The following is a 16,028-nucleotide window of genomic DNA, read 5'->3' as shown; positions in this document are numbered from 1 at the left end:
TAATAATGGTGGTATTTGTTAAGCGCTTACTATGTGCAAAGCACTGTTCCAAGCGCTGGGGGATACAAGGTGATCAGGTTGTCCCACGTGGGGCTCACAGCTTTAATCCCCATTTTACAGATGAGGGAACTGAGGCACAGAGAAGTGAAGTAACTTGCCCCAAGTCACACAGCTGGCAAGCGGCGGAGCCGGGATTAGAACCCATGACCTCTGACTCCCAAGCCCGGGCTCTTTCCACTGAGGCAAGCACCACTCAATCAATTACTCCCCACTAACATTTATTAAAAGGCTTACAACATGCAGAGCACTGCCCTGGGCGTTGGGAAGACTCAAACTCATCGCCTCATTGCCTCATCTGCCGTGTCTTCTCCTTTTTCTCCCAGCAACCCCCAAGACCCGTGTCAACGTTGGGTTCAGGAGAAGCATCACGGCCTAGTGGATAGGTCATGGTCCTGGGAGGCAGAAAGACCTGGGTTCTAGTCCTTCCCTTCCCTCTGTTCCCCCCTCCCTCCCCACCCTCTGCTCTTCCCCCTTTCCCTCCGCACTGTGCTCATCTGTATAAATTATATATTACCCTATTTATTTTGTTAATGAGGTGTACAATCCCTTGAGTCTATTTATCTTGATGATGTCGTCTTGTTTTGTTCTCTTTTGCTTTGCTGTCTGTCTCCCCCGTGTAGACTATGAGCCCGTCATTGGGCAGGGATGGTCTCTATCTGGGACCGAATTGTCCATCCCAAGCGCTTAGTGCAGTGCTCTGCACCAAGTAAGTGCTCAATAAATACTGTTGAATGAATGAATGAACTATTGAATGAATGAACTGAATGAATGAATCTTGCTCTGCGGACAGGCTGCAAGCCCAGGCCCACCGAGGCGCGCACACGCATGCACCCTCACGCACAGGCCCGCAGCGTCTTGCAGAGCCGCCGCACCCGCGGAGGCCCGGGTCCGGGAGCGGCCGGTCCTCTGGGAGCCCTTCGCAAGGGTTATTTTGTTAATGAGGTGTACATCCCCTTGATTCTATTTATTTTGATGATGTTTGGTTTTTGTTTTCTTCTCTTTGGCTTTCCTGTCTGTCTCCCCCGTGTGGACTGTGAGCCCATCATTGGGCTTCGTTGGTCTCTGGTGCCCAATTGTCCATCCCAAGTGCTTAGTGCAGTGCTCTGCACCTAGTAAGCGCTCCATAAATACTATTGAATGAATGAACTACTGAACGAATGAATGAACTATTGAATGAATGAATGAACATTCTGTTTTGCTCTGCCGTCTGTCTCCCCCGATTAGACTGTGAGCCCATTATTGGGCAGGGATGGTCTCTATTTGGTGCCGAATTGTCCATCCCAAACGCTCAGTGCAGTGCTCTGCACCTAGTAAGCACTCCATAAATACCACTGAGTGAATAAATGAACTATTTAATGAATGAATGAATGAACTATTTAATGAACGAATGAATGTTCGTTCTGTTTTGCTCTGCCTTCTGTCTCCCCCGTCTAGACTGTGAGCCCGTCATCAGGCAGGGATGGTGTCTATCTGGTGCCGAATTGTCCATCCCAAGCACTTAGTGCAGTGTTCTCCACCTAGTAATCGCTCAATAAATACTACTGAATTTAATGTACTATTGAATGAATGAACTATTGAATGAATGAATAAACATTCTATTTTGCTCTGCCCTCTGTCTCCCCTGTTTAGACCGCGAGCCCGTCATGGGGCAGGGATGGTCTCTATCTGAATTGCCGAATTGCCTATTCCAAGCACTTAGTGCAGTGTTCTGCACCTAGTAAGTGCTCCATAAATACTATTGAATGAATGAATTATTGAGGGAATTAATGAATGAACTATTGAATGAATGAATGAACTACTGAATGAATGAACATTCTGTTTTTCTCTGCCCTCTGTCTCCCCCATGTAGACGGTGAGCCCGTCATGGGGCAGGGATGGTCTCTATCTGGTGCCGAATTGTCTATTCCAAGCGTTTAGTGCAGTGCTCTGCACCTAGTAAGCGCTCCATAAATACTATTGACTGAATGAATGAACTATTGAGTGATGAATGAATGAATGAATGAACGAATGAATGAACGTTCTGTTTTGCTCTGCCCTCTGTCTCCCCCGATTAGACTGTGAGCCTAAATAATTCTCTATCCGGGGCCGAATTGTCCATTCCCAGCGCTTAGTGCAGTGCTCTGCACCTCTGTAAGCGCTCCATAAATACTTTTGACCGAATGAATGAACTATTGAGTGAATGAATGAATGAACGAACGAATGAATGAACGTTCTGTTTTGCTCCTGCCCTCTGTCTCCCCCGATTAGACTGTGAGCCTAAATAATTCTCTATCCGGGGCCGAATTGTCCATTCCAAGCGCTTAGTGCAGTGCTCTGCACCTCGTAAGCGCTCCATAAATACTATTGACCGAATGAATGAACTATTGAGTGAATGAATGAATGAATGAACGAATGAATGAACGTTCTGTTTTGCTCCTGCCCTCTGTCTCCCCCGATTAGACTGTGAGCCTAAATAATTCTCGATCCGGGGCCGAATTGTCCATTCCAAGCGCTTAGTGCAGTGCTCTGCACCTCGTAAGCGCTCCATAAATAGGATCGACTGCATGAACGAGTCCCGCTCCGCAAGCGGGGCCCCACCGAGGCGTGCACCCGCATGCCCCCGCAGGCACAGGCCCGCAGCGCCTCGCAGAGCCGCCGCCCCCGCCGAGGGCCGGTCCTCTGGGCGCCCCTGGCAAGGGTTAAGGGCCCGAGCGAGGAAGTGGGCGGAGCCTCCTCCTGATTGGCCGAGCCGCCCCGGCCCCGCCCCCCCGCCCGCAGCCCATTGGCCGGACGGGCGGCAGGGCCGGGCCCGGCCGCGGGGGGCGCTGGTTTGCAGGGTCGGGGGGCGGCGCGGAGCGGGCGCGGCGCTCCCTCGCCGCCTGTCGGGGCTGTCGCGACCGGTGCGGGAGGGGCCGCCACGACATGGTGAGTGTCCGCAGGCCGGGGGGGGGGGGGCTCGGGAGCCTCGGCTCGGGGCTGGGGGGGGGGCGGCCGCATCCGAGCGGCCGACGGACAGTTTAGCACAGGGCTTGGCACCCTGGCTGACCTTGCGCGAGCCGCTGCACCGCGGGGACCTCATCTGTCAGATGGGGATGAAGACGGTCAGCACCCCCGGGAGGGACCGCCTCTAAGCCCCAGCGCTTAGAACAGTGCGTGGCGCTTAATAAACGCTTATCAGATACCATCCTTATTACTGTTGTTGTCGTCAGCCCTTCTTAAATGCACTTCCCGTGGGCAAAGCACTGTTCTAAGGCAGTCGGCCCCACGGGGGGACCTCCTGATGACCCCGTGTCTGTCCCAGCGCTTAGAACAGTGCGTGGCGCTTAATAGTCGCTGACAGATATCATCCTTATTACTGTTATTGTAGTAAGCCCTTCCTGAGTGCCATAGTTAAGCGCTTCCCATGTGCAAAGCACTGTTCTAAGGCTGTCAGCCCCACAGGGGGACCTCCTGATGACCCCGTGTCTGCCCCAGCGCTTAGAACAGTGCGTGGCGCTTAATAAATGCTTATCAAATAGCATCCTTATTACTGTTATTGTAGTAAGCCCTTCCTGAGTGCCATAGTTAAGCGCTTCCCATGTGCAAAGCACTGTTCTATGGCTGTCAGCCCCACGGGGGCACCTCCTGATGACCTCGTGTCTGCCCCAGCGCTTAGAACAGTGCGTGGCGCTTAATAAATGCTTATCAAATACCAACCTATTACTATTATAGTAAGCCTTCTTAAATACCATAATTAAGCACTTCACATGTGCAAAGCACTGTTTTAAGGCTGTCAGCCCCACGGGGGCACCTCCTGATGACCTGGTGTCTGCCCCAGTGCTTACAACAGTGTGTGGCACTTAATTAATGCTTAACAAATACCAAACTTATTACTGTTATTATAGTAAGCCCTTCTGAAATACCATAATTAAGTGCTTCACTTGTGTAAAGCACTGTTCTAAGGCTGTCAGCCCCATGGGGGTCCTCCTGATGACCTGGTGTCTGCCCAGCGCTTAGAACAGTGCATGGCACTTGGTTCGAATCCTGGTTCTGCCACTTGTCAGCTGTGTGGCCGTGGGCAAGTCACTTCACTTCTCTGGGCCTCAGTTCCCTCATCTGTAAAATGGGGATGAAGACTGGGAGCCTCACGTGGGGCAACCTGATTACCCTGTATCTACCCCAGCGCTTAGAACAGTGCTCTGCACATAGTAAGCGCTTAACAAATACCGACATTATTATTATTAATAAATGCTTAACAAATACCATCCTTATTACTGTTATTGTGGTAAGCCCTTCTTAAATGCCATAATTAAGCGCTTCACATGTGCAAAGCACTGTTCTAAGCACTGTTCTAAGGCTTTGAGCCCCACGGGGGACCACCTGATGACTTGGTGTCTGCCCCAGCGCTTAGAACAGTGCGTGGCACTTAGCGCTTCACAAATACCACAAATAGCCTTCCTTCCCCAATCAATCAATCAATCAAGTGTATTTATTGAGGGCTTACTGTGTGCAGAGCACTGTACTAAGCGCTTGGGAGAGTCCAGTGTAACAGAGTTGGTAGACGCGTTCCCTGCTTACCTCCACCAATTTCAGCCCTGCTTGTGTCAGAGAAATGGGGAAGTCCTGGCCATGAAAGGCTGTAATGTCCTCCTCCTTTATCTGATTTTGCTTTCAGGACCTTTCAGTGTGCAGGATAGGATGACTTCCAGAGGTCATCCAGTCCATTCCTGACCACATAAACCAGACTAGTCCTCTCCAACATTCCTTTTCTTAAAAATCTCTGGTCAAGGAGGTCGTCCCCAACCACACCGCCGAGTTCCCACGTCTAGTATCTTCTATCATGGGAACTTCTTCCGATAACGGATACCCAACTTCACTACTTGTTCAGTTACCGGCTCTCTGAGCTGAGAACTGCATGAGGGGAAGTAGAGAACCACCAAGATACCCATCCGATGATGCAATTCGATGATGCTCCCTTGGTTCTCAGGATTTTTTATTTTAATAGTATTTAAGTATTCGCTGTGTGCCATGTACTGTCCTGTTAAGCACTGGGGTTGATGCAAGCTAATCAGATTGGATGCCGGCCAGAGCCAACCTGGAGCTCACAGTCTCAATCCCCATTTTACAGATGAGGTAACTGAGACACAGAGATGTTAAGTGACTTGCCCAGGGTTATACAACAGACCGGCAGATTAGAACCCAGCTCCTCTGACTCCCAAGCCCACGCTCTTTCCTCTGGATACGCTGCTTCCATGTCTTTTTATTCCCGCTTTTTCTCTTCTATACATAGCCATAATTTATTTCTATTAATGTTTGTCTCTCCCTCTAGACTCTAAGTTCCTTGTGGACAGGGAATGCGTCTACAAACTCTGTTGTATTGTACTTTCCCAAGTGCTTAGTACAGTTCTCTGCACACAGTAAACACTCAATAAGTGCACCACTGATGGATTGATTCTTCCCCAATCTGATTTCACTTCAAGCCCTTCTTTGGTTTGCATTTTTGTTACTGCACAGCAGAGAAGAGACCAAGATTTAGAGATCCCTGTAAAGCCCTGATCTGCTCTTCAGGCTACAGAGAAAGGACTTTGGAATGGATCCCTATCATTTCTGAAAGTGCGGGAATAAATACCTTTCCATTTCCTACTCTGCCGCAGCTAGCCAAATTGTTGTTAAATCCATACACCGGTGAACGAACGGAAAAAAAAAGTGGAATAGCAACGTTTAGGAGATCAATCAGTGGTATTTTTTGAGCACTTGCCGTGTGTAAACGCCCCTCTAGACTGTAAGCTCATTAAGGCAGAGAATATGTCTGCTGATTCGGTTGTGTTATATTCTCCCAAGCATGGAGTACAGTGCTCTGCACATAGTCAGCGCTCAATAAATACCACTGATTGCAGAGCACTATACTGAAGTGCTTGGGGGGGTATAGTACAGCAGAGTTGGTAGACATGTTCCCTGCCCTCAAAGAACTTACAGTCTGGAAATCACCACCTGAAAGGAACTTGCTCATTTCTGAGCTATGTCCATACGATGCCCTGAATGGAGGAAAGGCAGAGAACAAGTCACGGAATGAAACTGGGGTGATCCTGTCAGATATGTGCAACTTCAGAGGAGATGTTGGAAAGATTCAATAATTAGCCTTTTTGTGCAGTAGAGTGAAAGACTCCAGGGAGAGCACTTTTAAGTTGGAATTTAGTGGGGCAGTAAGACTCATTCAGTTCTTCCTGCATTGTAATCTCTGCTTTCTGGTGCCAGGGAGGGAAGAGATACCCTGATGAAAGTGCTTTGTTAGAGGACACATTCTCAAAGTTAGGGACATTTTGTACCTCTGAAGAGAGCTCCCTTCAAAGTCCATGAAGCTGCAGATACCCCCAAAGCCCACTGTCCCCTTGGCTTGGCCTAGGCAGGCCATTTCTGCTTGTAAAACCATGGGTCAGGACTGTTATAGGACTGTAAACAGAACAATTTGTATACCTGCAGTAAAAGAAGGAAACATGACTAATGCTTTTACCAACACAGTCTTTCCTAGGGGCCTGTGTTAGTAATAGCGAGATCAGGAGAAGTAAATTAGACTCCTCAAACCAGGCAAGTCCTCTTTCCTCTCTCCAAGAATCCTGCTTCCTCCACCTTTCTCCTCCCAGCTGCTGTCCTTCGCAAAGCCCTGGAGTTCTAATTGCAGGTCCCCAGTTTACTCAGTTCTGGTTCTCTGACAGCGTCGCTGGGAGAAAGAAGACAGGGAAGGAGTCCCATTCCCTTCATTTAACTGCTTTTCTACCCCTCAGTGTCCTCCCTCACTTCTTTGTGGGATGAATTGCATTTTCCAGACAGCTCTCCCCCACAAGACACCCTCCTGCCCCGAGCCCTTGTCCCTTTCCCAGACTCAGCAGAAGCCGGGTCCCTGGGACTCGTGACACAGTTCGCTGTGGCTGAAGACCTGAATTGCTGTCTAGGGAATCCTGATCCCGGAAGTCCTTTTCCCAGCTGACTGCTTGTGTGGTTTTTCGGTTGGGCAGCCTCCCCCCTGGGGCTCCAGTTATCCCATGGGGAATCTGAGTGGGAGCCCTGTTCCCCTGGAAGTGGTACAGAAGGTGAGGCAGTGCAGAAGAAGTGATGCGTTGTGCTGAGGATCCTCGTGGCCTGAGAATCCGGAGTCCTGGGTTCTAATCCTAGCTCTGCTGTGTGACCTCAGGGGAGTCACGCAACTTCTAAGAGCCTCTGTTTCCTCACTGTAAAATGGGGATTCAGTTCTCTCTCCTGCTTAGATCTTGCTCAGTCTGATTGTCCCGTGCTTGCCACATGGTAAGTGCTTAAATACCACAAAATGATTCTTATTATAGCCTTGGGCAGCCTGAGAAGACAGCAGTATCTGGGTGAGCTCTCTCACAGCAGGTCAGAAATGGAAATCCCTGAGACACAGGGCAGGATGTGGCAAGGAGTGAAGAGCTTCCTTTGTTTGGACTTTTAAACCACCAGAACCCAGGTCCCAGGAATAAGCAAACTATCTAAAGCCATCGCTGAATCGCCAGAGCCACGTCACCTTTGATTTAAGGGGGACCCAAACTTCACGGGCTCAAGATCATTCTCAACCCCCACCCCGGGGTCTAAGCGTGGCCTAGTAGAGTCAGCACAGGCCCGGGAGTCAGAGGACGTAGGTTCTAATTGGGCTCCACCACTTATCTGCTCTGTGACCTTGTATATATATCTATGATACTATCTATTTTGATGCTATTGATGCCTCACTACTTGTGTTTTGCTGTCTCTCTCCCCCTTTTAGACTGAGTCCATTGTTGGGCAGAGATGGTCTCCATCTGTTCCTGAATTGTACATTCCAAGCGCTTAATACAGTGCTGTGCACACAGTAAGCACTCAATAAATACGATTGAATGAATGAATGAATGACCTCGGGCAAGTCACTTCACTTTTCTTTGCCTCAGTTACCTCATCTATAAAATGGGGATTAAGGCTTGGAGCCCCGTATGAGACATGGACTGTGTCCCACCTTGTATCTGCCCCAGCGCTTAGTACGGTGTCTGGCACATAATAAGCGCTTAAAAAATACCATATAAAAACATCCGATACATTTGGAGAGGAGAGGAGGGTATGGAAGATTTGGCCTAGAATCTCTTTAGTCGATCTGCAGCCTAGAGAGGCTAGATCTAGAGAGGCTGCAGTTGAAATGGAGGTAAAAATAATTGATCCATTTAGCAGAACAAATCGTGATCGGAAGGGTTGGGTGACAACTTCGATTTGGCCAAGAGGCTGGTGTGGTTTTATTCCCCCTTGGCCCTGGATGGCCCTGACGCGCAGAATCCCGGTCCTGCTGACGAAGCATCCGGCCCTTCAGCGTGTTTCTGGTTTAGGATCCTCTCAAAAGTCTTGCAGGGGAGCGTGCCCTGGCCGCAACAGACATCGGAGGGTTTCAGCGGAGGGTTTCAGCCGGCCCCCGCCTCCGTGTGGCCGGGTGGTGGGTGGTAGAGGGAGCATACCTCTTCTGGGCCAAGTGTACAGTGAGGGAGCCAAGAGGAGTAAAATTCCAGTGTGTAAACACTACAGTGTCAATATTTACCTCCTCTTGGAAGCAGGAGAGTCACTAGAGCACAGACCCTTGCTCTCTGGGGGCAGAGGGCAGGAGAGAGACCGACGGGATCGGGTATCGGAGCGGAAGTCCGGCCAATATCCTGGAGACAAATGTGGCCGGCGATTCTAGGCCTTCTCGGACCCCTCGTTCCTCTTCCCCCTGCATTCCATCCAGGCTGACGAAACCGGGCTTCGCCGCTGGCTGCACAGTAGGGATTTCAGCTGGAGCGGATGTTTATGGACCCGTGAGGGGGCCCATTGCTTTCTGCTCCTTCAAACTTCCCCGCATAGGCAGTAATGGAGCCTTAGGGTAGAGGAGTCACCCAGATGAAAACAAGCGCAGGGTAATTAGCTGTGTGTTCCACACTTATCGATCTAAATAGTATCGATCTAAATAGTATTTCAGGTTTGGAAATGATCGCCAAGCCTTCACTAATTGGTCTTGGTGCCTGGGCCTCAGAATAATAATAATGGTATTTGTTGAGCACTTCCTATGTGCCAGGCACTGTACTAAACGCTGCGGTGGATACAAGCCGATCGGTTGGACGCAGCCCCTGTCCCACATGGGGCTCACAGTCTTGATCCCCATTTTCCAGATGAGGGAACTGAGGCCCAGAGGAGTGAAGTGACTTGCGCAGGGTCACACAGCAGACAAGTGGTGGAGCTGGGATTAGACCTCTCGACCTTCTGATTCCCAGGCCCGTGTTCTATCCACTACACCGTGCTGCTTTCCATACTTCTACTCAGAAGTAGAATGATCAGTTAATGGTATCTATTGAGAGCCTACTGGACGCAGAGAGACTACTAAGCGCTTGGGAGACGATACTAGAATTAGAGGACATAATCCCTGGGATCAAGGTGTTCACAATCTAGAATAATAATGAAAATTGTGGTATTTTCTAAGTGCTTACTCTGTGGGCCAAGATCTAAGCCCTGGGGTAGAGACTATAAAAGCAGATAAGGCACAGTCCCTGTTCCCCATGGGGCTCACAGTCCATGAGGCAGAATAGGTATTTTGCCCCCATTTTATAGATGAGGAAATGCAGGCACAGAGAAATGAAGTGACTTGCCTAAGGTCACAGAACAGGCAAGGGGCAGGACTGGGATTAGACCCTAACTCTCCTGACGCCCAGGCAGGTGCCCTGTCCACGAACAATAAAGGTGTTTATTCATCATCATCTATGGTATTTTTTGAGTGCTTACTGTGTCCAGAGCACTTTACTCAGCACTTGGGAGAGTATGATACAAAAGAGTTGATAGACCTTTTCCCTGCCCACAGTGAGCTAATATTCTAGAGGAGAAGACAGACATCCTGATCCCACCTTCACAACATCACTAAAATCCACCCTCTCCTCTCCATCCAAACTGCTACCGTGTTAATATAATCATTTATCCTATCCTGTCTGGATTACTACATCAGCCTTCTTGCTGACCTCCCAGCCTCCTGTCTTCCCCCCCACTCCAGTCCATACTTCACTTTGCTGCCCAGATCATTTCTCTACAAACACATTCAGGACAAGTCACCCGCTCCTGAAAAAACTCGTTTCCCATCCACCTCCTCATCTAACAAAAGCCCCTCACCATTGGCTTTAAAGCACTTAATCACCTTGCCCCCTCCTACCTCAGCTCGCTTCTCTCCTTCTACAACCCAGCCCACACACTTCGCTTCTCTGGTGCTGAGCTTCTCATTGTGCATTGCTCTCAGCTAACTCGCTGCTGACCCCTGGCCCATGTCCTGCCTCTGTCCTGGAACATCCTCCCTCCTCAAATTCGACAGACAATTACTCTCCCCACCTTCAAAGCCTAATTGAAGGCACATCTCCTCCAAGAGGCCTTCCCTGACTCAGCCTCCCTTCCATTTCCTCTTTTCTCACTCCCTTCCGCATCACCCTGACTTGCTCCCTTTGTTCTTCCCACCTCCCAGCCCCACAGCACTTATGTATAAGTATATAATTTATATTAATGTCTGTCCCCCCCCCAGACTGTAAGATTATTGTGGGCAGAGAATGTGTCTACTGTTGTAATGTACTCTCCCAAGCACTTGGTACAGTCCTCTGCACACAGTGCTCAATAAATATGAGTGAATAAATGATTTATAATATATAATTTCTAACAAATTCCATATTAAAAAATCCAGCAGTTGGTCGAAGTTCCTCGGATGGTTAAACTGTCTTCAGACTGACTGGTGAAGTGCCACAAACATGCCACAAACTGCCGAACAGTGTTTTGATGTGCATCTGTATCTATAATTCTATTTAGATTAAATAGATATAGATTAAGGGTGGGGCGAATATCAAATGCCCAAAGGGCACAGACAACACAGAAGGGAGAGAGAGCCAGGGAAGAGAGGCCTTAATCCAGGAAAACCTCCTGGAGGAGTTGTGACCTTAATAAGACTTTGAAGGCAGGAAGAGTGATGGTCTGGTGAATCAGGAAGGGGAGGAGTATCAGGGCAGCAGGAGGACGTGGGAAAGGGGAAGTCTGCCAGATAGATGTGATCAGGTCATGTAATCATGTGAGTGAGCTAGTGAGCTAGTCCTCTAGAACTAAGTGTGGGACTCCTGTAGCAGGAGATTAGTGAGGTTAAAGTCAGAGAGGATGAGCTGACTGAATGCTTTAAAGCCAATGATGAAGAGTTTCTGTTTGATATGGAGGTGGATGGGCAACCATTGGAGGTTCTTGAGGAGCGGGGAGACATGAAAAGCATCTTTTTTTAAAAAAATGATCCACACTGCAGAGTGAAGTGTGGACTGGAGTGGGGAGAGGCAGGAGCCAGGGAGATCAGCAAGGAGGCAGAGGGAGTAGTCAAGGTGGGATCAGATAAGTGCTTGGATCAGCCCACTTGCAGTTTGGATGGAGAGAAAAGGATGGATTTTTAACAATGTTGTGAAGGTGCGGCCGATAGGATCTGGTGACAGACTATGTGGGTTGAATGAGAGAAATAAGCTGAGCACAACATACTAAACATTTATTTTTAATTACTGAAGTACGGCTGTGACTGTTGGACTCTGAACCGTGAGGAGTCTGAATTTTGCTTTTCTAGCCATAGTGCTTTATCTCTCTGGAATACATCATATCCCTTGCCTTTTATGTCGTTTTTGTATTTTTCTTGCTTTACCCTTATGTAACTGCCACCTGTCCCTTTTCCCCTCCCTTGTTCATCATCATCATCAACAACAATGGTATTTGAGTGCTTACCGTGTGCAGAGCACTGTACTAAGCGCTAGGGAGAGTTTAGTACAACAGAGTTGGTAGACACATTTCCTGCCCACAATGAGCTTACAGTCTAGAGGGACTGATTTCTCAGATCTTTAGGCCCTGGAGGTCCAGGAACCATGTATAACTTTCGCTTGTGTATTTTTTTTCCTCCCATTGCTTAGTACAGTGCTCTCCACACAGAAAATATTAAATGCAGTTACTCCTAAGAATGCTGTTATCCCACTGAAAGTGGTGCTTGGAGATCTCCCTAGCCTAGGGTGGTCTTCCCTTTAAGAGCTGATCTCCAAGTTCCTTGAAAGTTGAAGGAGGTGGGTGTAGAGCCAGGACCAAATCACCTAAAAGATAGGATGGTCGTGAGGCAGAATCAGAAAGAACTGTCCTAAAAGACTTGTGTGGTTTTCCAGCAGCATTTTCTCAGAGCCCCACAGCGGGTTAGACATTCCCACGATATTCCAGGGAAGGAGGGGCGTTGTTATAGAGAGGGAGTGGAATGGCCTTCCATTGGGAGCTAGATTTCATGCCTTCAACCCCCCAGGGTAAGCACACAGCTAGGGTCCTGGAGAATGGCCATATTCCTTCTGGCCCTAGCCCCCCGGGGTCTGAATGAGGCCCTTTGGAAGAGTAGAAAGATGGTCACAGACCCAGGCTCCTTCTGTCCTAGTCCCCTCCCTTCTTGGGCTGGGCCAGGAAATGGTAGCAAAAGCTGGGACCAAGCAGGAGCAGAAGCACAGAGGGCCCCTTGGCCAGCCGTGCAGCTGCGGGGACTTCAGAACATCTTCGCGTGATGGTCTTTGCATGGGGTAGACGGTAGAGCAGCCGGCTCCGCCACTGGTCTGCTGTGTGACATTGTGCAAGTCGCTTCACTTCTCTGGACCTCAGTTACCTCATCTGTAAAATGGGGATTGAGACTGTGAGCCCCACCTGGGACAGGGATTGTGTCCAACCCGATTTGCTTGAATCCATCCCAGCACTTAGTACAGTGCCTCACACATAGTAAGGACTAAACAAAAGCCATTATGATCATTATTATTATTATTTGCTGGCTGCGGGTTGGTCTGTCCAGCTCCGGCCTGTCATCCTTGGCAAACGTGAGGTCACCCGTCGGCCCCTTCCGTGACCCGAAAGGTCATGCTGCTGTTGCTGCCGCCCCTCTTTTTTTAAAAAACAGTATTAAATGCTAAAGGCCAGGCTAAGCGCTGGGCAATTAGGTGCAAGCTAATTAGGTTGAACACAGTCCATGTCTCATATGGGGCTCACAGTCTTAGTCACCATTTGACAGATAAGGTAACGGAGACATAGAGAAGTGAAGTGACTTGCCCAAGGTTACCCAGCAAACAAGTGGCAAAGGAGGGATTAGAACCCGGATCCTTCTGATTCCAGGCCTATGCTCTCTCCACTAGGCTAATGCTGTTTCTCAGCACCTCATGCTGCAGGATGAATCTGCAGAGGCACCTGGGGGTGGAGGGGGTGAAGGCTGGGAATTTGTTTTGGAAAGCAAGGAAACCAGAATCAGCTCAGACAGGTGAAAGTGTCCAGGAGTCTGGTTAATGATTTGCTCCTCTCCCTTTTCTGGAGAATCTGCTGGAGGCTGGCTGGAGGATATCTACCGGAGAGACCTTTCGACTTTAATCAGGGTTATGTAATGGCTGTTATAGCGAGGTGCCAGAGAGAAGAGACAGATTAGGGGAACCAGAGGGACGGAGACATGCAGACCGAGTCAGAGGGGAGGGTGGGCTTGGCAAACTGTCCATAGAATTTAGTGCTGCCAAGGCGCTATTTTCTGGCTCACCTCCTCCAGGAGGCCTTCCCAGACTAAGCCCCCCTTTTCCTCAGCTCCCCCCACCCTCCCAGTCGTCCTGACTCACTCCCTTTTCTCTACCCCCTACCCCACAGCACTTGTGTATATATGTTCCTATCTATAAATCTATTTATATTAATGCCTGAGTACTTGTTTTGATGTGCATCTATATCTATAATTCTGTATATATTGATGCTATTGATGCCTGTTTACTTATTTTGATGTCTGTCTCAACAGACAGTGAGTCCGTTGTGAGCAGGGATTGTCTCTTTGTTGTTGAATTGTACTTCCCAAGCGCTTAGTACAGGGCTCTGCACGCAGTAAGCGCCCAATTAATACGATTGAATGAATGATTGAATTTTCCAAACGGCTGGTATATTCTCCTTCGTGCTTAGTGTTTCTGGAGAATGAGATGCTTTGTTCAGAAATCTATACCAAGTAAAATCACTCAGTGGTATTTATTGAGCGCATACTGTGTGCCAAGCACTGTACTGCGCTCTTGGGAGAGTAACGGATAAGAGAGTTGGTAGTCATGTTCCCTGCCCACAGTGAGGAAACTCCCTCCCTGTGGGAGCTGACGCTTGGCAAGTGAACTTCTGAGGTGGCATAGAAACAGAGCCTTTGCCAGTTGTTCGCTTCAGTGGATCATGAGAGGTGAGCAAGGACTCCTCTTAGGCGGGAAACCCTCACAGTGACACAAACTAGAAACGGAGCTGATCCCGAGGTCATCATCTTGTCCATAGTTGGAAGTACCTGGCCTGGGCCTTGGTTACTTTGGTAGTAAAATGGGAAGACAAGTAGCATGTGCTCCTCCAGAAGTTGGTCGAAGTTCCTCGGCTGGTTAAACTGTCTTCAGACTGACTGGCGAAGTGCCACAAACATGGATTTGGGAGTGAGGCACCACTGCCGAACAGCCCCCGTTATCTTGGGGAAGGCCCTGGTAGAGAGGGAAGGAGGAGAAGCAGCATGGTCTAGTGGAAAGAACATGGCCCTGGAAGTCAGAGGACCTGAGGTCTAATCTCTGCCACTTTTTAAAATTAATTTTTTTAATGATATTTGTTCAGCACTTGCTTACATGCCAGGCACTGCACTAAGCACTGGGGTAGATACAAGACAATCAGGTTGGACACAATTTTTGGCCCAAATGGGGCTCACTGTCCCCATTTTACAGATGAGGGAACTAAGGCACAGAGAAGCAAAGTGATTTACCCAAGTCATCCAAGCACACAAGTAGCAGAGGAGGGATTAGAACCCAGGTCCTTCTGACTCCCAGGCCCGTGCTCTATCCACTAGGCCATGCTGCTTCTCACTTGTCTGCCATATGACCTTGGATATTCATTCATTCATCCAGTCATTTATTGAGCGCCTACAATGTGCAAAGCCCTGTACTAAGCGCTTGGGAGAGAACAATACAACAATAAACAGGCACATGCCCTGCCTTGGGTAAGTCACTTAACTTCTCTGTGCCTGTTACCTCATTTGTAAAAAGGGAATTAAGACTCTAAGTGCTATGTGAGACAGGTACTGTATCCAACCCAATTATCTTGTATCTACCCCAGTGCTTACTACAGTGTCCGGCAAATAGTAAGCACTTAATAAATGCCATGAAATAAATGAATAAGGGGGAAAGGCTGCCGTTAGGAATGAGTGGAGGAAAGCAGAGTGGACATGCCCCTCCCACCATGTAGAGATCTGGGGTTCCCCACGAGCACTTAATCATGGGAACTCCCTCCCAAAGGATGGGGCTGACTTCCTCACTATTGGCATTAAAGCTTTGCTTTACCTTGCCCCCTCCTCTCTCCCCTCACTTCTCTCCTTCCACATCCAGCTTGCACACTCCACTCCCCTGGTGCTAACCTTCCCACTGTGCCTCGATCTCGCCTGTCTTGTCGCCCACCCCAGCCCACAGTCTACCTCTGGCCTGGAATCCCCTCCCTCCTCAAGTCCACCAGACAATCACTCTTCCCCCTTTCAAAACCCTACTGAAGGCACACCTCCTCCAAGAGGCCTCCTCAGACTAAGCCCCGCTTTTCCTCAGCTCCCACTCCCTTCCGCGTACCACGACTCGCTCCCTGTGCTCTTCACCCCTCTCCCCACCCCACAGCACTTATTATATACGTATAAATCTATAATTCTGTTTATTTACATTGATGCCTGTTTACTTGTATTGATGTCTGTCTCCTCCCCACCCCCAAATTGTGAGCCCAGTGTGGGCAGGGATTGACTCTATTGCTATTTTGGGCTTTCCAAGCACTTAGTACAGTGCTGTGCTCACAGTAAGCGCTCAGTAAATACAGTTGAATTGAACTGAACCTCCTGAAGCCCGGAGGTGACTTTTCCACCTGAGAGAAGCCGATTCTGCAGTATACTCCCAAGTAGCCCTACCCTGACTTTGGCCTCTGGGGCTGAAGAAACC

General features: G+C 49.0%; 1 protein-coding gene across 1 annotated transcript in view; it reads left to right on the top strand.

Moving 5' to 3' along the window:
- Positions 1–2,885: 2,885 nt before the first annotated feature.
- The window catches only part of ECE1 (endothelin converting enzyme 1), a 146,251-nt gene continuing 133,108 nt past the window's right edge, over positions 2,886–16,028 (top strand). The window contains exon 1 of the mRNA XM_029066457.2: positions 2,886–2,964. Within this exon, the coding sequence (XP_028922290.1) occupies positions 2,962–2,964 (3 nt within the window). The 5' untranslated portion in view covers positions 2,886–2,961. The remainder of the gene's footprint in view (positions 2,965–16,028) is intronic.

The sequence above is a fragment of the Ornithorhynchus anatinus genome, chromosome 5 (genome assembly GCF_004115215.2).
Source record: "Ornithorhynchus anatinus isolate Pmale09 chromosome 5, mOrnAna1.pri.v4, whole genome shotgun sequence".
NCBI classification, from domain to species: Eukaryota; Metazoa; Chordata; class Mammalia; order Monotremata; family Ornithorhynchidae; genus Ornithorhynchus; species Ornithorhynchus anatinus.
The sequence above is the reverse complement of the archived record's forward strand: the minus strand, read 5'-3'. Positions and strand labels throughout refer to the sequence as shown.